This window comes from Salvelinus alpinus, chromosome 19 (genome assembly GCF_045679555.1).
Source record: "Salvelinus alpinus chromosome 19, SLU_Salpinus.1, whole genome shotgun sequence".
Taxonomy (NCBI): Eukaryota; Metazoa; Chordata; class Actinopteri; order Salmoniformes; family Salmonidae; genus Salvelinus; species Salvelinus alpinus.
In genome coordinates, this window is record NC_092104.1 from 43,485,907 (window position 1) to 43,509,952 (window position 24,046).

Consider the following 24,046-nt stretch of genomic DNA (forward strand, 5'->3'; position numbering starts at 1 on the left):
GATGTAACTTTACTAAATGAACACCACTGTGAGCAGCTCCGGCAGCACTACACCCCTGTGGTCCGCTACACTGACTGAGCAATTGGAAATATTTGGCCAAGGAAACATTTCTGGTTGGTCTCAGAGAATGTAAAATAGTTAGGAAGGGAATGCTTTTAAACGGGATTGAGTAGCAGCAAATATTGTATGTTGAATGAGAAACGAATGACCATGGACAGCCTCACAAGTTTGATGAAATTCATTGTACTTGATTTGGAAAGGCACACACATGTATATATAAGGTCCCACATTTGGCAATGAATGTCAATGCAAAAATCAAGCCTTGAGGTCGAAAGAATTATCCGCAGAGCTCCGAGACAGGATTGTATTGAGGCACAGATCTGGTGAAGGGGACCAAAACATTTCTGCAGCATTGAAGGTCCCCAGGAACACAGTAGCCTCCATCATTCTTAAATTGAAGAAGTTTGGAACCACCAAGACTCTTCCTAAAGCTGGCCACCTGGCCAAACTGAGCAATCAGCGGAGAAGGGCTTTGGTCAGGGAGGTGACCAAGTTCCCGATGGTCACTTTGATAGAGCTCCAGAGTTCCTCTGTGGAGAACCTTCCAGAAGGACAACCAACTCTGCAGCACTCCACCAATCAGGCCTTTATGGTAGAGTGGCCAGATGGAAGCCACTCCTCAGTAAAAGGAACATGACAGCTCACTTGGACTTTGCCAAAAGGCACCTAAAGACTCTCAGACCATGAAAAACAAGATTCTCTGGTCTGATGAAACCAAGATTGAACTCTTTAGCCTGAATGGCAAGCATCACATCTGGAGGAAACCTGACATCCCTACGGTGAAGCATGGTGGTGGCAGCATCATGTTGTGTAGTGGCAGTCTATGTATATTTGTAGACAACAGTTGGTGCACGAAATCTAAGGAAGTCTCGAGGTTTTGCTCGCCTGAGGAAGAGTATCTCAAGATAAGCTGTAGACCACACGATTTACAAAGAGAGTTTTCCTCTGTATTTTTTGTAGCTGTCTACATACCACCACAAACCGATGCTGTCAATAAGACCGCACTCAATGAGCTTTATATGGCCATAAGCAAACAGGAAAACGCACATCCAGAGGCGGCGCTCCTAGTGGCCGGGGACTTTATGCAGGGAAGCTCAAATCCGTTTTACCTAATTTCTACCAGCATGTTAAATGTGTAACCAGAGAGAAAAAAACTTTAAACCACCTTTATTCCACACACAGAGATGCGAACAAAGCACTCCCTCGCACTCCATTTGGCAAATCTGGCCATAATTCTATCCTCCTGATCCCTGCTTACAAACAAAAACTAAAGCAGGAAGCACCAGTGAATCGGTCAATAAGAAAGTGGTCAGATGAAGCAGATGCTAAGCTTTGCTAGCACAGACTGGAATATGTTCCGGGATTCTTCCGATGGCGTTGCGGAGTACATCACATCAGTCACTCTCTTCATCAATAAGTGCATCGATGACGTCGTCCCCACAGTGGCCGTACATACATACCACAACCAGAAGCCATGGACTCTAACCCGGAAGCTTATAAGAAATCCCGCTATGCCCTCCGACAAACCATCAAACAGGCAAAGTGTCAATACAGGACTAAGATTGAATCGTACTACACCGTCTCCGACACTCGTCGGATGTGGCAGGGATTGCAAACTATTACAGACTACAAAGGGAAGCACAGCCGCGAGCTGCCCAGTGACACGAGCCTACCAGACAAGCTAAATTACTTCTATGCTCACTTCGAGGCAAGTAACACTGAAGCATGCATGAGAGCATCAGTTGTTCTGGATGACTGTGTGATCATGCTCTCCGTAGCCGATGTGAGTAAGACCTTTAGACAGGTCAACATTCACAAGGCCGCAGGGCCAGATGGTTTACCTGGACGTGTGCTCTGAGTATGCGCTGACCAACTGGCAAGTATATTAACTGACATTTTCAACCTGTTCCTGACTGAGTCTGTAATACCAACATTTTTCAAGCAGACCACCATAGTCCCTGTGCCCAGGAACACTAAGGTAACCTGCCTAAATGACTACCGACCCGTAGCACTCACGTCTGTAGCAATGAAGTGCTTTGAAAGGCTGGTCATGGCTCACATCAACACCATTATCCAGGAAAACCCTAGACCCACTCCAATTTGCATACCACCCCAACAGATCCACAGATGATGCAATCACTTTTGCACTCAACACTGCCCTTTCCCACCTGGACAAAAGGAACACCTATGTGAGAATGCTATTCATTGACTACAGCTCAGCGTTCAACACCACAGTGCCCTCAATGCTCATCACTAAGCTAAGGACCCTGGGACTAAACATCTCCCCCTGCAACTGGATCCTGACGGGCCGCCCCCAGGTGGTAAGACTAGGTAACAACACATCCACCACGCTGATCCTCAACACAGGGGCCCCTCAGGGGTGCGTGCTCAGTCCACTCCTGTACTCCCTGTTCACTCATGACTGTATGGCCAGGCATGACTCCAACACCATCATCAAGTTTGCCGATGACACAACAGTGGTAGGTCTGATCACCAACAACGATGAGACGGCCTATAGGGAGGAGGTCAGAGACCTGGTTGTGTGGTACCAGGACAACAACCTCTCCCTCAACATGATCAAAACAAAGGAGATGATTGTGGACTACAGGAAAAGGAGGACCGAGCACGCCCCCATTCTCATCGACTGTGCTGTTTTGGAGCAGGTTGAGAGCTTCAAGTTCCTTGGTGTCCACATCACCAAGAAACTATCATGGTCCAAACACACCAAGACAGTCGTGAAGAAGGCACTACAAAGCTTATTCCCCCTCAGGAGACTGAAAAGATTTGGCATGAGTCCTCAGATCCTCCAAAGGTTCTACAGCTACACCATCGAGAGCATCCTGACTGGTTGCATCACTGCCTTTTATGGCAACTGCTTGGCCTCCGACCGCAAGACACTACAGAAGGTAGGGCGTACGGCCCAGTACATCACTGGGGCCAAGCTTCCCGCCATCCAGGGCCTCTATACCAGGCGGTGTCAGAGGAAGGCCCTAAAAGTTGTCAAAGACCCCAGCCACCCTAGTCATAGATTATTCACTCTGCTATGGTACGGCAAGCGGTACCGGAGCACCAAGTCTAGGTCCAAAAGGTTTCTTAAAAGCTTCTACCCCCAAGCCATAAGCCTCCTGAACAGCTAATCAAAAGGCTACCCAGACCCCTCCTTTACGTTGCTGCTACTCTCTGTTTATTATCTATGCATGGTCACTATAACTCTACATACATGTACATATTACCTCAACTACCTCGACTAACTAACACAAATTGACTCTGTACTGGTTTACCCCTTGTAAATAGCCTCGCTATTGTTATTTTACTGCTGCTGTTTAATTAATCTTTCATTAATCTTATTTTCATTCTATTTTTAACTTAACACATTTTTCTTAAAGCATTGTTGGTTAAGGGCTTGTAAGTAAGCATTTCACTGCAAGGTCTACACCTGTTATATTTGGCGCATGTGACCAACAAATTTTATTTGATTTTCAGGGCCTGGGAGACTAGTCAGGATCAAGGGAAAGATGAACGGAGTAAAGTACAGAGAGATCCTTGATGAAAACCTGCTCCAGAGTGCTCAGGACCTCAGACTGGGGTCATGGTTCACCTTCCAACAGGACAACGACCCTAAGCACACAGCCAAGACAACGCAGGAGTGGCTTCGGTACAAGTCTCTGAATGTCCTTGAGTGGTCCAGCCAGAGCGAACTTGAACCTGATCAAACATCTCTGGAGAGACCTGAAAATGGCATTATCGGGTAGGGTGATGAGGGGAAAAAATATTTAATCAATTTTAGAATAAGGCTGTAACGTAAAGAAATGCGGAAGAAGTCAAGGGGTCTGAATAATTTCCGAATGCACTGTAGGTAGACATGTATATCTGTGTTGTGTTACTGTCTGGGATCTGGTTCAGGAGGGGCCAGTTTGGTCCACAGACGGTCCCAGAAAGCAGATTTTAGGGCCGGGTCTTGGGGCCAGTCCAGGTAGGTCCTGGTCTTGTCCAGCCTGGTCAAGCGGTGGTGGGCAGACAGCTGGTGAGGGGGGATGTCCTCCGTGAAGACCAGGATGAGGTTGTCCCTGTGCTCAACCAGCAGATTGAAGGTGGACAGTCACAGCTCCAGAGAGCACCAGTTACTGCGCAAGGTAGTGACGACTCACCACACACAGGGTGTGGCGGCTGCCATAGAAGCTGTGATATTGTCCACAATGTCCTTTTCCAGCTGGAAGTACCTGCTATGCAGACAGAGATGCAGGAAGGGAGGCCCCCTCTGCTCCAGGCCCGGCAGCAGCTGCTCCACCAGCCAGCGCTCATCTCTACCACTGTATGACACAAAGGCATCATAGTGGTGGCGCCCTCTGAGGTTGGGCTTCTGCACCGTCTCCCCCAGCCATCCACGGACGCTATGGCAGCATGCCAGCAAGTAGTCCGCAGCCAGCTGATGGAGCAGACCCAGGAAGGTGAAGATGAACAGGACAAAGCCCACATCCAGGGAACTGTGGGCTCATAATTGCAGGTGAGATCAGCCTTATTGGGGTGCCAGATGATGACCTAGATATGCCTCTGACCCCTGGCCTAGGTGTCCATCCAGGTGTCTTCACATCTGCAATGCAGACAAGGTCTGTAAAATCAACAGGCAAATCAGGCTGGTCAGGGGCTCGGGGAAGTCCTCCAACACACTGAACTCCTCTTCGATTTTGATTGACAGCTGCCTGAGGGAGTGCAGGTCTCTGCTCAGCTCCTCCTCTAGAGTGAGGATCTGACAGGATATTAGGTTCAGGCTCTCTAGCCCGGTCAGGTTGCGGAACATGATACCCAGCCTTAGATGCAGGATGAGGTCCACCCATTTCAGCTTAAGATACCTCAGGTGCACAAGTGTATTCAGGTCAGTCTGTTAGAGCATAGACTGTAAGTCAAAATACTCCAGGAAGGGGAACTACTTTGCAGCGAAGTGAGATCCACACAGGAGGTGCTCCGCTATGGCTGTGAGGCAGACGACGGACTTGAAGAATGGCCTCCAGCAGTACTGGAATGACACATTTTGGGCACAGAGCTGAAGGGCCAAGCCTGGTTCTGGGGTACTGTTCCTGCTGATGATGATGTTTACACAATCAAAAAAATTGGTAATGTTCATGTACATTCATCCCAAAGGGAAGACACCAAATATGAGCATCAGATTTAAAGTCACACACCTCCCACTGGCTGGCTGGATTGTGAATGTCCCTTAAATTTATGTTCTTCAGTGAAGTGAGGTGAATAAGTGCAGAAGCTTCGATGTGTACGAGTGAATTTAGTTCCAGTGATAAGATCTCTATGTCGTGCAGGCCAAAGAAAGTGTTCTTTGTAAACTGAGAGATCTTGTTACAACTTAAATCTAGGAACCTCAATTTACCAAGTCCCTTAAATATAAAGTCAGAAATATTAGTAATGTCATTGGATCCTAGACCCAGATGTTCCAGATTTTCAAGCAACAGAACTGCTCTGAGGAGGTATTTGTGATGTGAAATCTACTCAAGGAAAGTCTCTTCAGCCATATGATTGGACCCGTATGAGTGTCACAAAGCTCACTGAGCTCAGAGATAACTTCCGTACAATGTGACTGACAAATGGGTGAGATTCTTAAAGAAATGTATCATGCTCAAATTGTCTATAACGTTATCACTATTACAGATGCTGAGGCTGAGCACCTCACTCCCCTGACAATTTCTCATAGCAGACTGAGTAGTTCCCAGTTTTATGGCTACTTATATCAACTTGTATGATTGATAGTTTGAATACAGTCTCGCAAATTTATTAAAAATAAAAAAGATATATTTTTGAACCCAAAATGACGCAGTCTGCTGATACCAGTCTGCAGAAGTTGTGTCTGTAGCTCATCATTGTCAGGCAAAGAAAGAGATGATGTGCTTTCAAAGCATTTGAATTCTCCTTTTTCTAAACAGTGTACTTTAGGGAAGTAAAGAAATCTTGAAGACGATAGAAAAATGGAAGCTCAAGAACAGCTCTGTTTGTGTCAGAACAAAATGACTGTCCAATCTGAATTAAAGTCCAGGATCGTCAATGACTTTGACATGTTGACTATGCTACATAGCAACTCAGAGCGCTCCTGTGTACAGATGTTGACTGTGATGTTTCTTCAGAAGAGGGATCCCTCCCAATGCATCCAGTGCCGTCACAGAAAGCCTGTAGTTCTCAATGGACAATTCCTCAAGATGAATCAGGTCACTGAATGTGGTAGATAGAAGTGGGGAATTGTAACACTGTGACACACAGAAAAGATAGTCTCTTTACATGGGACAGCCCTTTGAAGATTCCAGGCAAAATCGTGGGCAGAGAGCCTCATATGCGAATGGTCTCGAGGGTGGAAAATCAAGAGAGCGCTCCAGACTGCATCACAGATCCATTCCTGATCTCGAGACAGAGAGCCTGGTAGTTTGATGAAACAATGGAAAGTCTGAGTTTGAGATCGCGTACATCCCAGCAAACGGCAGTTATGTTGCTGTGAGGGCAGGAACTGCTGTGAATGGACAACCGGTAGTGGATTGTCTTGTCATAGAGTACGCATGTATTACTAAAACCAATCCCAGGAGCCGATGATCCAAACTACCAATAGTCCAAATTGAACAGAGACCAGCCTCCTTTTTCTTGTGAAGTAGACACAGGTCTGCTGGAATGATGTGTTGGTCGTTATGTAGTTTGTTATTGTCTCATCCAGTGTAGGTGATTAACAAATTGATGATTGATAATCAGAATGCTCCTCTATCCAATTGGAAGAGGCGTTGGTGGGATTGCATGTCCAATGAAATGAAGACCTGAGTTCTTCCACTGCTGTGTCTGTCAACTGAGTTATAGCTATGTTCATCTCCTCTTGATCTTGTTACTATATATGGCTTTTGCGTATCTGCAATCTCTTCTTGGTCTATTTTTTTATTAACTCTTAGATACTTTGAGAAAAGCTGTAGGTTAAAGATGAGATTATTCTTAACATATCTTTCTCACTTTCTCGTAGCTTCTACATAATAGGTAGTGGTTAGTCTTTTTTCTTAATTAAAAGGCAATTCCACCACTTTCAACCCCATTTTCATTATCTCCAGCATAATACCGGTGTCTACATATGTTAAAATGGTGCATTTCTACTTTTTGTAGAAAATAATATTTTGTTAAAAAGTTCAACACGACTCAGATTTTAAACAGCATAGACCAGCATAGGCTGGTGACTATCCTTCGTTGTGTTTTCGCTGGTGACCAGCCTTCATTGTGACCAGCCTCCATTGGATTAGTTTAGAAAAATGTATGCTGTCTACAGTCGGAAGTTTACACACACTTAGGTTGGAGTCATTAAAACTCGTTTTTCAACCACTCCACAAATTTCTTGTTAACAAACTATAGTTTTGGCAAGTCGGTTAGGTCATCTACTTTGTGCATGACACAAGTAATTTTTACAAAAATTGTTTACAGACAGATTATTTCACTTACAATTCACTGTATCACAATTCCAGTGGGTCAGAAGTTTACATACACTAAGTTGACTGTGCCTTTAAACAGCTTGGAAAATTCCAGAAAATGATGTCATGGCTTTAGAAGCTTCTGATAGGCTAATTGACATATTTCGAGTCAATTGGAGGTGTACCTGTGGATGTATTTCAAGGTCTACCTTCAAACTCAGTGCCTCTTTGCTTGACATCATGGGAAAATCAAAAGAAATCAGCCAAGACCTCAGAAAACAAATTGTAGACCTCCACAAGTCTGGTTCATCCTTGGGAACCATTTCCAAATGCCTGAAGGTACCACGTCCGTCTGTACAAACAATAGTACGCAAGTATAAACACTGTGGGACCATGCAGCCGTCATACTGCTCAGGAAGGAGACGGGTTCTGTCTCCTAGAGATGAACGTACTTTGGTGCGAAAAGTGCAAATCAATCCCAGAACAACAGCAAAGGACCTTGTGAAGATGCTGGAGGAAACAGGTACAAAAGTATCTATATCCACAGTAAAACGAGTCCTATATCGACATAACCTGAAAGGCCGCTCAGCAAGGAAGAAGCCACTGCTCCAAAACCGCCATAAAAAAGCCAGGCTACGGTTTGCAGCTGCATATGGGGACAAAGATCGTACTTTTTGGAGAAATGTCCTATGGTCTGATGAAACAAAAATAGAACTGTGTGGCCATCGTTATGTTTGGAGGAAAAAGGGGGACGCTTGCAAGCCGAAGAACATTATCCCAACCGAGAAGCACGAGGTTGGCAGCATCATGTTGTGGGGGTGCTTTGCTGCAGGAGGGACTGGTGCACTTCACAAAATAGATGGCATCATGAGGGGGGGGGGAATCATGTGGATATTTTGAAGCAACATCTCAAGACATCAGTCAGGAAGTTAAAGCTTGGTCGCAAATGGGTCTTCCAAATGGACAATGACCCCAAGCATACTTCCAAAGTTGTGGCAAAATGGCTTAAGGACAACAAAGTCAAGGTATTGGAGTGGCCATCACAAAGCCCTGACCTCAATCCTATAGAACATTTGTGGGCAGAACTGAAAAAGCATGTGCGAGCACGAAGGCCTACAAACCTGACTCAGTTACACCAGCTCTGTCAGGAGGAATGGGCCAAAATTCACCCAACTTATTGTGGGAAGCTTGTGGAAGGCTACCCGAAACGTTTGACCCAAGTTAAACAATTTAAAGGCAATGCTACCAAATACTAATTGAGTGTATGTAAACTTCTGACCCACTGGGAATGTTATGAAAAAAATAAAAGCTGAAATAAATCATTCTCTCTACTATTATTCTGATATTATTATGTATATATATATATATATATTATATTATTCTAATATTAATATCTTGAATGCAATGTTCAATAATTAGTGCATTTTGAAATGTAGGTGGGGTCAATGTACCGGTGGGGCTCGTAAGCATATTTTGGGGCATGATACAATATATGTGTATCTGTGCCAACAGTCAGTGGACGTGTTGTACCAGTTTAAGTGGTTGATGGTTATGTCATTCATCAAGGTTGAGCACCTCTTTTAACACAGTTAGTTCTGCAATCTTTGTAAGAGCATGTGACATTAATGAGCTGCGCTGTTACAGTTACTTAATGGAAGTTAGTTGCCTGGAAGTTGCTGTGAATTTTGCATTACCTAATTGGCAACCAGTAAGTTATTGTAAAATTCACAGTAACTTAAAAGCAGTAACTGTTAGTAACTAGTGATGGGGATTTCTGAAGCGTTCAGCTCTTTTACCAAATTAACCAAAATGGTTAATTACTCTGAGCTTCATCTGTTCACAATGCACATTAGGGATAAATGCTGGTCAGCAATAAATAGCAGCGTGTGATTATCAGAGACATTTATTTTTCTCCACTGCTTTCATCAAAACTCTGTGGTGCAGTGGTAAGTAGCATATCATCAGTTTGCATCATGCTTCCCTTTTTTGCCTTCAAGTTTACTATTTTTCAAAAACTCAATCTATGGCATTATTTAGGATGCTTAAGACAGAAGTGTATACTATACTAAATACAAAAAAACTATTTGAACAACAGTGCAGAAAGTGTGGTTTCACATAAAACAATTTTGAAAGTAGTGTGCCTTCAACGGGATTTGACCTCGTACTCTCATGTCCCTGAATGTTCCATAGTGCTCTACTCTACCTGATAATCTACTGGTCAAGTTAAAGTTTTTTGGTCCAAAATCCTAACTATATTTGTAAGTACGGTGTCCAGTAGAGATTGTTGTTTGAAAGCAGCTTGGAATTGAAGAAAGCACCAGAACCACAGCAAAAACAGTAGGATCTCGAATTTTGAAAAAGCTCATGATAAATCGAAGCTTCGGACATCATTGATGACGTACTTCTGCTCAAGTGATACACACATTGGCACACTGCTTTGAAGTTAGCTGCTTAGCAATTTCGACGCATGCCTCGGATCTCCGGTGTCAAACGTAACATCACTACTAGTAACTCACTCACGTCAAATCCAGTTAGGTCAAATACCAGCTTAAAACATAACTGGCAACCAGATGTCAGTAGGTTATTGTAAAATGCACAGTAACTTACTTGCAAATAACTGCCAGAAGCGTACTGTACAGTCACTGAACTATTCTAAATACAAAAAAAAGCTTATAACATTAGTTGACAACTACTAAACATTCTTTATGGTGAACACATTTGGAACCCAGCCTCACCTGGCCTCAACCTCTTGGTTGGCAGCAAGCTGACCTTCCTGCCACACAATCAAGTCAGCGAGCCACAGTAAGTTCCTATGAATACTCCAATAACAATTTTCTCGCAAGCTGACAGTGTTACTGAAAATTAAACATGAACTTCCCAGTGACCAACTGCCATTAAGTTACTTTAAAATGCACAGTCACCAGTGCAGCTCTTGATTGGCACAAGCTCTTACAAAGATTGTAGAACAGGGAGTTTGACAAATTAGGTGCTCAATGATAAAAACACTTTAACTGGTACAACACTTCCACTAACGGTTGGCACAAATACAACATATTTTAGACCATGCCCCCAAATATGCTAATGATCCCCCCAGCACAGCTACATTTCAAAGTGCAGTGAAAGTAAGGTAAACAACAAGTCATTTTTCAACATTAAGACCTTAATTCAACTGGAAAAATACAGTATTTTTTACTGCAACTCAGTAGCTGGTAACTTACTTACCAAATTACAATTACAAGCAATTTTAACAAAATAAGCATATCTGAAGTATCCTGTTGTAACGGCCGTCCCTCGGTGAGTGAGTAGACCAAGGCGCAGCGGGTGATGAATACATAATGTTTATTTGACAAGACGGAAAAACACGAAACGAAATACACTTGAATGATTAACAAAATAACAAAACGAACTAGACAGACCTAAACTATGAACTTACATGAAACGAGGAACACATAAACAGGAACGACCGAACGAACGAGACGAGACAGTACCGTGTGGTGCAAAATACACAGACACAGCGACAATCACCCACAAACAAACAGTGAGAACAACCTACCTTAATATGACTCTCAATTAGAGGAAAACGCAAAACACCTGCCTCTAATTAAGAGCCATACCAGGCAACCCAAAACCAACATAGAAACAGAAAACATAGACTGCCCACCCAAAACTCACGCCCTGACCATCACACACATACAAAACAACAGAAAACAGGTCAGGAACGTGACAGAACCCCCCCCTCAAGGTGCGAACGCCGGGCGCACCAGCACAAAGTCCAGGGGAGGGTCTGGGTGGGCATCTGACCACGGTGGTGGCTCAGGCTCCGGACGCTGTCCCCACACCACCATAGTCACTCCCCGCTTCTGTATCCCCCTCCCAATGACCACCCTCCAACTAAAACCACCTAAATGAAGGGGCAGCACCGGGATAAGGGGCGGCACCGGGATAAGGGGCGGCACCGGGATAAGGGGCGGCACCGGGATAAGGGGCGGCACCGGGATAAGGGGCGGCAGGTCCTGGCTGAGGAACTCTGGCAGGTCCTGGCTGAGGGACTCTGGCAGGTCCTGGCTGAGGGACTCTGGCAGGTCCTGGCTGAGGGACTCTGGCAGGTCCTGGCTGAGGGACTCTGGCAGGTCCTGGCTGAGGGACTCTGGCAGGTCCGGGCTGAGGGACTCTGGCAGGTCCTGGCTGAGGGACTCTGGCAGGTCCGGGCTGAGGGACTCTGGCAGGTCCGGGCTGAGGGACTCTGGCAGGTCCTGGCTGAGGGACTCTGGCAGGTCCGGGCTGAGGGACTCTGGCAGGTCCTGGCTGAGGGACTCTGGCAGGTCCTGGCTGAGGGATTCTGGCAGGTCCGGGCTGAGGGACTCTGGCAGGTCCGGGCTGAGGGACTCTGGCAGGTCCGGGCTGAGGGACTCTGGCAGGTCCGGGCTGAGGGGCTCCTCCGGACTGAGTGGCAGCTCCTGACTGTAGGGCAGCTCATGACTGTAGGGCAGCTCCTGACTGTAGGGCAGCTCATGACTGTAGGGCAGCTCATGACTGTAGGGCAGCTCATGACTGTAGGGCAGCTCATGACTGTAGCGCAGCTCATGACTGTAGGGCAGCTCATGACTGTAGGGCAGCTCATGACTGTAAGGCAGCTCATGACTGTAGGGCAGCTCTGACAGCTCCTGACTGGCTGGCGTCTCTGGCAGCTCCTGACTGGCCGGCGTCTCTGGCAGCTCCTGACTGGCCGGCGTCTCTGGCAGCTCCTGACTGACGGACGGCTCTAGCGGCTCCTGACTGATGGACGGCTCTAATGGCTCGGGACAGACGGGCGGCTCTAATGGCTCGTGGCAGACGGATGGCTCAGAAGGCGCTGTGCAGACGGATGGCTCAGAAGGCGCTGGGCAGACAGATGGCTCAGACGGCGCTGGGCAGACAGATGGCTCAGACGGCGCTGGGCAGACAGATGGCTCAGACGGCGCTGGGCAGACAGATGGCTCAGACGGCGCTGGGCAGACAGATGGCTCCGACGGCGCTGGGCAGACAGATGGCTCCGACGGCGCTGGGCAGACAGATGGCTCCGACGGCGCTGGGCAGACAGATGGCTCCGACGGCGCTGGGCAGACAGATGGCTCCGACGGCGCTGGGCAGACAGATGGCTCAGACGGCGCTGGGCAGACAGATGGCTCAGACGGCGCTGGGCAGACAGATGGCTCAGACGGCGCTGGGCAGACAGATGGCTCCGACGGCGCTGGGCAGACAGATGGCTCCGACGGCGCTGGGCAGACAGATGGCTCAGACGGCGCTGGGCAGACAGATGGCTCAGACGGAGCTGGGCAGACAGGCAGTGCAGAAGGCGTTGGGCAGACGGCCGACTCTGCCCTGCTGAGGTGCACAGTAGGCCTGGTGCGTGGTGCCGGAACTGGAGGTACCGGGATGACGGCACGCACTTCAAGGCTAGTGCGGGGAACAGGGACAGGGCACACTGACCTCTCGAAGTGCACTATAGGCCTGGTGCGTGGTACCGGAACTGGAGGTACCGGGCTGAGGGCACGCACCTTAGGGCGAGTGCGGGGAGAAGGAACAGTGCGTACAGGGCTCTGGAGACGCACAGATGGCTTAGTGCGTGGTGCCGGAACTGGAGGCACTGGGCTGGAGACACGCACCATAGGGAGAGTGCGTGGAGGAGAACCCGGGCTCTGAAGACGCACAGGAGGCTTGGTGCGTGGTGCCAGCACTGGTGGTATTAGGCTGGGAACACGTATCTCAGGGCTAGAGCGGGTAGCAGTAACAGGACGCACAGGACTCTGGAGACGCACAGGAGGCTTGGTGCGTGGTGTAGGCACTGTCTTAACCAGACGGCTAGCACGCACCTCAGGACGAGTATGGAGAGCGGTACCCGGTGACATCAACTCACCAATACGTTCATTCGGACGGATGCCGTGCCTCATGCACCAAACCAGTACATCCCTCATATCTTTCACCTTCAATTTCTCCATTAGCTCCTTTACTGTCTCTGCGTTACTCACCTCCAAATCCGCCCTCACCGGCTCCTTATGTAAAGCAGGAGGAGTTGGCTCAAGTCCCCTGACTGACCCAACTATATTCCCCGAGAGCCCCCCCCCAAGAAATTTTTGGGTTTGACTCATGGGCTTCCAGCCTTGTTTCCGTGCTGCATCCTCATATCGCCGCCTCTCCGCTTTCGCTGCCTCCAGCTCCGCTTTGGGGCGGCGACACTCCTCTGGTTCTGCCCAGGGTCCTTCTCCGTCTAGGATCTCCTCCCATGTCCAATCCTCCTTGATCCACTGCTGCTGTCGTTGCTGTCCGTTAACCCGCTGCTTGATCTGGGTTTGGTGGGTGATTCTGTAACGGCCGTCCCTCGGTGAGTGAGTAGACCAAGGCGCAGCGGGTGATGAATACATAATGTTTATTTGACAAGACGGAAAAACACGAAACGAAATACACTTGAATGATTAACAAAATAACAAAACGAACTAGACAGACCTAAACTATGAACTTACATGAAACGAGGAACACATAAACAGGAACGACCGAACGAACGAGACGAGACAGTACCGTGTGGTGCAAAATACACAGACACAGCGACAATCACCCACAAACAAACAGTGAGAACAACCTACCTTAATATGACTCTCAATTAGAGGAAAACGCAAAACACCTGCCTCTAATTAAGAGCCATACCAGGCAACCCAAAACCAACATAGAAACAGAAAACATAGACTGCCCACCCAAAACTCACGCCCTGACCATCACACACATACAAAACAACAGAAAACAGGTCAGGAACGTGACACCTGTATAACTGTAAAACCTGTCATTGGTTCTACCTGGAACCAGAGGGTTCTAAATGGAACAAAATAATGTTCCATTACAGGGACTAATTAAAGGGTTCTACGTGTCACCCAGCCTTCACAGTGAAGGCTGGTCACCAGCAAAAACACATCGAAGGCTGGTTACCAGAGAAAACACAACAATGGCTGGTCACCTTCGAAAACCCTTCTAAGGCTGGTCAGTCAGCAGAACCAGTTAGACCATGCTGATCAGACCAGCTTGACCAGCATCCAACCACACTGACCAGCATAGACTAGCATGGACCAGCATAGACCAGCATGGACCAGCTTGAAATGTATGCTGGTCTATGCTGTTTTTTCCAGCAGGCTATGACATCATCAATTCTTGGTGACCCTCCCTCCCTCTGGCTAAAAACCTGCTGTAGGTGTTAAATCCTACCCTTTACTTTGAATTCTACCCTATGATGTCGCAGAGAATCATTTAATCAGATTTTTTCCCACAGATCAATAAAACACGCTGTTTTCACATATGAAGACACTGGTATGGTGCTGGAGATAATATGAGGCCGAAAAGTGGCGGAACTGCCCTGTAACATGCCTCCGGGTCATTTATTTGATCAAATCAACAACTGGTGCAACATAAACATAACATAAAATCCCAGTGATGTGTATAAATACAGAAAGGAGTACTTTGTTCCCTCCATGAGAGTGCTGTCTGCTTAGACTCTCTAGCCCCTATGAGCCTGAGGTGTCTGTAGAATCCTGGCGATGCCCCCATGTGCCCTGTGGCTGATTCTTCCCTGTATCCTGTGACCTTCGATCCCCCAGTGGTCTTTGGGATGACCTCACCTTGGCCGGGGTGTCGCCCTGTCTGCCACTGTGTCAGATATGTTTCTCTGGCCCATCCCTGTGGCTTACTGTCAGAGCACCTCCTACTCTACTCTCTGGTTGGATGAGGAAATATGTGCATGTGGACAGGTTTGGGTGTGTGTGTGTGTGTTTGGGTGTGTGTACAGTGTGTGTGTGTGTACAGTGTGTACAGTGTGTACAGTGTGTGTGTACAGTGTGGTTGGGTGTGTGTGTACAGTCTGTGTGTACAGTATGTGTGTACAGTGTGTGTGTACAGTGTGTTTGGGTATGTGTGTACAGTGTGTGTGTACAGTCTGTGTGTTTGGGTGTGTGTATACAGTGTGTGTGTGTGTTTGGGTGTGTGTGTACAGTGTGTGTGTGTGTGTGTGTTTGGGTGTGTGTACAGTGTGTTTGGGTGTGTGTGTACAGTGTGTGTGTTTGGGTGTGTGTGTACAGTGAGTGTGTGTTTGGGTATGTGTGTACAGTGTGTTTGGGTGTGTGTGTACAGTCTGTGTGTACAGTGTGTGTGTACAGTGTGTTTGGGTATGTGTGTACAGTGTGTGTGTACAGTCTGTGTGTTTGGGTGTGTGTGTACAGTGTGTGTGTGTGTGTGTGTGTGTACAGTGTGTGTGTGTGTACAGTGTGTTTGGGTATGTGTGTACAGTGTGTGTGTACAGTGTGTGTGTTTGGGTGTGTGTGTACAGTGAGTGTGTGTTTGGGTGTGTGTATACAGTGATTGTGTGTTTGGGTATGTGTGTACAGTGTGTGAGTGTGTTTGGGTGTGTGTGTACAGTGTGTGTGTGTTTGGGTGTGTGTGTACCGTGTGTGTGAGTGTGTTTGGGTGTGTGTACAGTGTGTTTGGGTGTGTGTGTACAGTGTGTGTTTGGGTCTGTGTGTACAGTGTGTGTGTTTGGGTATGTGTGTACAGTGAGTGTGTGTTTGGGTGTGTGTGTACAGTGTGTGTGTTTGGGTATGTGTGTACAGTGTGTGAGTGTTTGGGTATGTGTGTACAGTGTGTGTGTTTGGGTATGTGTGTACAGTGTGTGTGTTTGCGTCTGTGTGTACAGTGTGTGTGTTTGGGTCTGTGTGTACAGTGTGTGTGTTTGGGTCTGTGTGTACAGTGTGTGTGTTTGGGTATGTGTGTACAGTGTGTGTGTTTGGGTATGTGTGTACAGTGTGTGTTTTTGGGTATGTGTGTACATTGTGTGTGTTTGGGTCTGTGTGTACAGTGTGTGTGTTTGGGTCTGTGTGTACAGTGTGTGAGTGCGCATCCACACACTGATGAAGCAGCACAGCTCACCCCTCCTGGCTCTTTTCTTAGACTCCGCCCTCTCCGTGGCCGCCCCGGGCGCTGCTGTCACTTTCCATCATGCCGTGCTCCAATAGTGGGAGCGCTGCGTTGCTGAGGAAGCCATCTCTGTTTGTACGCTTCACCCTTTACTCTTCTCTTTACTCTATCCCTACTGTACACGTTTTGTCTTTACGATGTTCTGCAGAGGAAAACAGGCAGTTCTGACAAAAACAAACATTTTGGATGTGGATGTAGCTGCACCATCAGGAGCATATTTCAGATAATTCCTTACATTGGTTATTGTTAGATGATTGCTAATGAACTTGGCAACTTGAAAACGTTTTCATGCCCAGATATGTAACGCTGTCTCTATCTCTTTCCCCCATTCGTCTTTCTGCACTGAGGGACAGTTTGTGTGAAAATAACGATGTACAGCCATTTACATGTTAACCCTCGTAAAGTCAATATGATAAGAGCACTGCAAAGCAAAAAAGCAAATTGATACATTTACTTCTCACTCCCATGGGAAAACCCCAGCTGTTTCCAATCAAGTATGGTAAATTTGCTATCCATCTATCCATGCAGCCATGCATCCGTCTGTCTGCCCATGCGCCCTTCCATTCATGCCTTTATCCATACTTCAATCCATCCATTCAACCATATACACTATGTGATCCTGTGTGTAGCTGGGAACCCGTCCTCCTGTGCTCTCTCCTGTCTCCTGCCTCCTTGCCCTGGCAGTCAGAGTAGTGTAGACCATCTATATTTTATACAGCATTTTGCAAACAACAGATGAATAAAATATGCTGTAAAAATGGACATAACCCCTGCATCAGAATATCACCATGGCCTATTTTCAATTTTTTTTGAATGGTGAGGTTAATGTGTGTGTGTGCGTGTGTGCGTGTGTGTGTGTGTGTGTGTGTGTGTGTGTGTGTGTGTGTGTGTGTGTGTGTGTGTGTGTGTGTGTGTGTGTGTGTGTGTGTGTGTGTGTGTGTGTGTGTGTGTGTGTGTGTGTGTGTGTGTGTGTGTGTGTGAGAGAGAGAATGTGTGTTTTCGGTGTCACTGGGCTGGTGTTGTGTCTGTTTGTGTGTGTATGTGTTTGTGTGTGGTTGTGTATGTGCGTGAGAGAGAGACAGACACTGATATGCTACACTGCCAGCTATCTCTGCTGTCCTCTACCATTATTATTTCCATAAAGAGGTAGTTATATAATTTGTCCATCCATTAAGGGAAAATAATATGCCACCATAACAAAAGAGAGACATGTAATTACCAGCATGAATAGCACTTCCTATTTTCCTACAGAGAGAGAGGGAAGGAAAGAATGGGAAAGACAGAAAGAGAGAGGCTGATTGAGAAAGAGCATGTGGGAGAGAGATAGAAAGACGGATGAGGGAGAGGATAAGTGAAAAGGAGGAAGAGAAGAGCAAGGGAAAGAGAAGTAAGAGATGGTGTGTAGAGAGAGAACCCCTCTCTACCTTTGTGAGAACCTTTGTGTGTGTGTGTGTGTGTGTGTGTGTGTGTGTGTGTGTGTGTGTGTGTGTGTGTGTGTGTGTGTGTGTGTGTGTGTGTGTGTGTGTGTGTGTGTGTGTGTGTGTGTGTGTGTGTGTGTGTGTGTGTGTGTGTGTGTGTACATTTGCGTCACTGCATTTCCAGTCAGGTCACCCGAGATACAAGTCAGGATTGGACGTCCATCGATGTCTGAGGAAGTCGTGAGATGACGGGGAAATCGGCCACTAGGGGCAACAGTGAGCGCTACCCTCAAGTAAGTTTTGGTTTTGACAAGGAGTGGTGGATGGCTGTGAGCATCTGTCTCTGGTGTCAAAGGTCGCATGTTCGAATCCAGCGATAGAAAGTTGTTTTTGATATTTTTTCTTTTAAGCCAATCCCAAACCTTAACCCTTACCTTAACCATTTGGAGTTAATGCCTAAACTTAACCTTAAACACTTTGAAAAAAAACTTTTACATTTGACGTTCGAGAAACATGGATGAGCATCTAATTCTGACGTGAGACTGTGAGAGCTAGTTGTAAATATGTGTGTGCATGCGTGTGTTTGTCTGCATGTGTGTGTGTGTGTGTGTGTACACCTTCGGGTTTATTTCTGTATGTTTTTCATGTTGGTGTATGACCATGGTATAGGAAGCATGGCTGCCCATCATTGACAGAGGGAGATAAGAGAGAACGTCAGAAAAAGAAATATAAGGCCATGTTCATTAGGACACACCGTAGCAAAACAGTGTTCAATGGAAAATCAAAATGAATGTCTCTTATAGGACAAGTTCAGATTGTACTGCTTTGGATCGCTTTCTTCCATTTCCTGCCTAGTGGACAAAGCTCATGTGGGGGAGAGAAAGAGACAGACACATCCTGCATATCCTGCGTGCACTGTGTTCCACTACCATTACGTTTAGTTTACGTTACCATTACGTTTCATTAATGTTGTGTTCACTCTCTCTGGGCCTATTGTCTCCCTCCAAACCCCGCAACTCTTAAATATGGAAAACATAAACCATTCAACACTAAGCATCACTTTTCAATTATTTATTCTGAGTGGCATATGTTAAATATCTTGTTGAAAGCGTAAATTTGGTTTGTTTTGTATACATATCATCCACGGGCACCCGCCTCGAGGGGAATTCTAGGATAGTGAGGTAGTGCAGTGTTGGCTCTATTCAATTATGTATCTGTGTGTGTGTGTCTGTGTGTGTGTTTTGTGTTCACAAGTTTTATAGGCTTATTACACTATGCAGTACAGTATATGGGTTCCACCAAAGGTGTTGTTTATGAGCACATGCATGGAAGGGAACATGGCACGTATGTGTCAAATAGGTAAGGTAAGGTAAGCAAAGATGGGTGTGCTTGTAGGGAGATATAGGTGAGGAAAATGGCAAAAAGTGATAGCAGTTCTCCCACCTACCTGTACTTGCATACTGAAGGACTGTAAGTACACAGAAAATCGAAACAAAGTATTATCTTAAGTTTGTATCTCAAGTCAAGCACCTTGGTTGTAGAGCGAGATGGCAGCCGTGCTGCTTTCCCTTCTCAAAGAGTTTCCAAAGGTACAATTGTAATATAAATCGCATTTACACATGATCTTTTTCTTCCTCTATTTGTTGGTTAACTGAATAGTGTGGTTGTGTGCTGGGTGTTAGAGTGGCTTGTTAGCACTGTATAATACCGCTGGCTTTTTATCTCTAACTAACATGGGGAAAAACATTTATTAGCTTCAGCTGGAGCAGACTAACGGCGCCTTGCAAATGTGGAATCACAGATTTGATATGAACAATAAGCCTATGTGGCGTCTCAGTGAGGAGGAAGGAGGAGATAGCTGGTGCCTCCTCACTCGAAAAACAGATCATGATCATCATGTTGGCAGGATCCGAAAGATTAGACACATCAATAGTTGATGACTCTCTACAGAGTTGCACTCAATTCCCACATCTATAAATTACTAAATAAGGACATTTACATCACAGTGCCACAGCAAACTTGTCTCTCTTCTCCCTCTTTTTTTTCTGGTCGGTTATGTGGAAAAGAGATTATGTCCATCTGACCCTAATGAGATAACACAATGCGCTAAGTATGAAAAAAAGTAAACAGAGAAAGAAAGAGGGAGAGAGGAATAGAAAGAAGAGGTTCTATGTACCCCCTTTTTGTTGCTTTGAGTCAGGGAGCAAGAGCGAGAAAGACATGCTAAAGACGTGAGCACCTATAAAGAAAGGCATCATTAATAGATGCGGCCCGCCGATACACATGAATAATGCAACTTTTATATTCAAGAAAATTACAAATACAACCCATTGGGAGAGAAAGGAGGGAATCATTACCCACAAACTAGAACCTTTGTAAAATGCAGCAAACTTTTAATAATTAATCCGCATAAACAAATAACACATGAATAAAGAACACTTAAAAAGCCACCCAAGCCACAGGAGTTACGCAAACTTCCCGTGAAACTTTTAGCATCTGGAGAGAGAGGGTTAAAGGGCTGTATTCAAATTAACACAGTTTGCTAAGTTTCTCGTCATTTTTCCACTTAAGCAGTTTGCTGCTGATCAGTTTCCAAACTATTACATTTAACTCAGCCTTTCTCCCGGCCTTTGTCCTTTGCTTTTAGAGGCAAGGTTTTCTGTGAAAAAGTTTGCTTGTCGCAATGTAGGCCTCAAAAGCTTCTAACACAGAGATTTCATTGCAAATTGTGAGTACATCAAAATCCATTGCAAATCCATGAACCTTGAACCAGAAGTGAAAATTTGTGATTTGGTTTGATTCTGCATGGAAATGTGTGATATATAAACCAGTACTGGACAGCTGACAATTCGCCTTTTAAAGGCAATTTCCTAGACGTTCGCATAGATCGCATTCACGGAAAATTCTGTGTGTGTCGGCTAAAGCCAAAAATACCATTTACAGTCAAATGCAATGTGCTTCACTATGATGTGCCTTGGATTGAATTCCTGTCTAATATTCCGCCAGCCCCATTCCTCAGCTTCTAACCAAACAGAGTGATGCACCTGCCCAACAGGGGCAGAAACACAAATTCAGGGTTGTGACTTTCAACCTGCCAAGTGACAGAAGAAGGACCCAGAATATTTGTAAAATGTGGAGTAGAGAGTATAATGTCTTAGTGTGCATGTGTGAACACCACCTTGTCACAGTGACACACTGGAAATCAAGGTCATTCATCCACTGCAGTTAACACAGACACATTCACGCGCATTTGCACAATGTTAAGATTTGGGTTTAGCGCACACACACACAAGCACAAACATATGCTCATGCGCACACACACACACACACACACACACACACACACACACACACACACACACACACACACACACACACACACACACACACACACACACACACACACACACACACACGCACACACACACACACACACACACACACACACACACACAGCATTACACAGATATAGGCTATAGGTAAATTAACATGCACACATTTAGCCCTTGTGTTGTCTTAAGGGTCAAAAATGACCCGCCACTATGTTTAACAGCAGAGGTAACCCCCTAAATGATATTTTTTCAACTTGAAATTTGATTACTTCTCCTAGAGTGACCCCAACATTAGAAAAAGTGAAACATCACCTTTGTTCATATTTCCATGAAAGCTGTACACCACCAGGGTACAAAGATTGTGTTGGGGTCATTTTTGACCCGGCAGTTATAAAATGATTTACACACCACAAAGACACACACACACACACACACACACACACACACACACACACACACACACACACACACACACACACACACACACACACACACACACACACACACACACACACACACACACACACACATACACACATACACACACACACACACACACACAATGAGAAATTGAGATTATGTGTGCTACTGATTGAACTCAGACAAAACTTAAACTTTCTTGTGGGCTGCTAATCTTAGCGGGTGAGGCGAGGCTACATGTAGTCTCTGGGATGCAGAGAGTGGAAGGGCCATTTTCTGTGCCACGATGCCACTGAAAGTCTTTCTAATTTTCTCAAGAATGCTACAATTTGATAACCGTGAGTCAAGACCTGAAAGACGTGTGAGAGAAACTGGCGGCCATAAGAGAGGTCTGGGAGAAGTGGGTGGAGCGTCTGCCGTACCTCTACAACCCTGGGCCTGAAGTAACAGTGGATGAGCAACTGGTTCCATTCAGAGATAAAAAAAAAAAAATCATACGTGTAATGTAAGTGATTTTCACTGTTAATTTGATTATGTATCGCTGTAATATCATTGATTTATGTGATTGTTTTTTGTGACACTGATACTAATTACTGATAGTAATCTCTTTTGTCAAAAGGTCGCTGTCCTTTTCGGCAGTATATGCCCAGCAAGCCAGCAAAGTATGGCATCAAGATATGGGTGCCCTGTGATGCACAATCCAGCTACGCTTGGAAGATTCAAGTCTACACAGGGAAGCCGGCCAGTGGAAGCCCGGAGAAGAACCAGTGGATGTGGCTTGTGCTTGATGTGACAGATGGACTGACGGTGCACAATGTCACGTGCGACAATATCTTCTCATCAAAGTTTGCCCTCATCCCCACCACCACTCTAGTTTCTTACCTCTCAAAGAGGAACAAGAATGTGGTCCTCCTGAGCACACTGCACAAAACAGCTGAGATCAGTGATCGTGAGGACAGGAAGCCAGCCATCATCCTGGACTACAAACACAACAAAGGAGGCGTGAACAACCTGGACAAGGTGATTGGAACTTACAGCTGCAGGAGGATGACTGCCCGCTAGCCCCTGGTCATCTTCCATAACATCATTGATGTGTCCTCATACAATCCCTTCGTGATATGGAACAAGATCAACCCTACCTGGATGCCTGATAAGCGGAACAAGAGGAGAGTATTCCTGGAGCAGCTGGGAAAGGCACTTGTAACCCCACACATTCAAAGAAGGGAGGGCCTCCCCTGCACAGCAGCCTCTGCAGCGCTTGTGAAAGCTGTTCAAGGGGCTGAATATTGTCCTGATCCACCTGAGGCTGCAGCAGGGGCAGGCAAGAGGAGGAGATACCAATTCTGCCCCCCAAAGAAGGACTGTAAAACAAATACTATGTGCTGCACATGTGAGAAATACATCTGCAAGTTCATGCACACACACTTGCATACTGTCCTACATGTGCTAATTACAGTTGATTGGTTCATGTTCTTCACGTTTTTGTTTTGTATCTATTATCTTATTTTATTCTAATTTATTGTTGTTATTTATACACCTTGTGGGTGGGGGAAATGGTTAACAAAAACTGAGAGAAGACTAGTATTTTGTAGTTTCTCATTGTACAGTATATAAGAATATATCACTATGTTGCCAAAAAAGTTCAAGACTGTTATTGTTTCCCTTCAATAAAATGCATTCAAAACTACTTTCTGCACGTCTGCTACTTTCTTAGGCTATACAAGTGCTATCTCTTGCTAAATAAAAATTATGTTTACACCTATGCAGTACCTTTAGCAATAATAATAATAATAATAAACCTCTACTTTAGTAAAGAAAACAATTATGACAGGTGTGATGTAATAAAAATGAGTGGTGTACACTGATTAAATGGAGTCTATCTGCATTGTTAAGAGGGAAAACCCAGATATTCACAAAGTTTGTGATGAATGACAGGTTGTTTCTTTCATGCAAAATAGATTTGGGGTTTAGTGAAGGCGGGTCATTTTTGACCCTTAGGACAAGGGGAGTATACAGAATGTTAAGACTACACAAGAGTTAAGAACACACACACTTACGTACACATAGAGACAGTGCTGTGGATATGTCGGAATAGGTTAGTGTGGAGGGGGGAGAGTAAAGAGAGAACAGGACACTATCGTTCCCACATAGCACTGCCTTAAGGCTGCTCTGACTGGAAATGAGCAAGAGCAGCCACAGACAGACAGACAGACAGACAGACAGACAGACAGACAGACAGACAGACAGACAGACAGACAGACAGACAGACAGACAGACAGACAGACAGACAGACAGACAGACAGACAGACAGACAGACAGACAGACAGACAGACAGACAGACAGACAGACAGACAGACAGACAGACAGACAGACAGACAGACAGACAGGCAGACAG

At 45.8% G+C, this 24,046-nt stretch overlaps 1 protein-coding gene and 2 pseudogenes across 1 annotated transcript; 1 reads left to right on the plus strand and 2 right to left on the minus strand.

The window, feature by feature from the left end:
- Nucleotides 1-3,940: 3,940 nt before the first annotated feature.
- Nucleotides 3,941-5,925, minus strand: LOC139545874 (toll-like receptor 13; annotated as a pseudogene).
- Nucleotides 5,926-6,061: 136 nt separating this feature from the next.
- On the minus strand, nucleotides 6,062-13,423 carry LOC139545875 (toll-like receptor 11; annotated as a pseudogene).
- Nucleotides 13,424-18,144: 4,721 nt separating this feature from the next.
- LOC139545876 (piggyBac transposable element-derived protein 4-like) lies at nucleotides 18,145-22,701 on the plus strand (the record flags this gene model as incomplete). The annotated part of the gene is made up of 3 exons (XM_071354072.1): nucleotides 18,145-18,192; nucleotides 22,020-22,124; nucleotides 22,267-22,701. Coding segments are annotated over exons 1-3 (588 nt in total), but the record flags the coding sequence as incomplete, so codon positions are not given.
- Nucleotides 22,702-24,046: the final 1,345 nt, after the last annotated feature.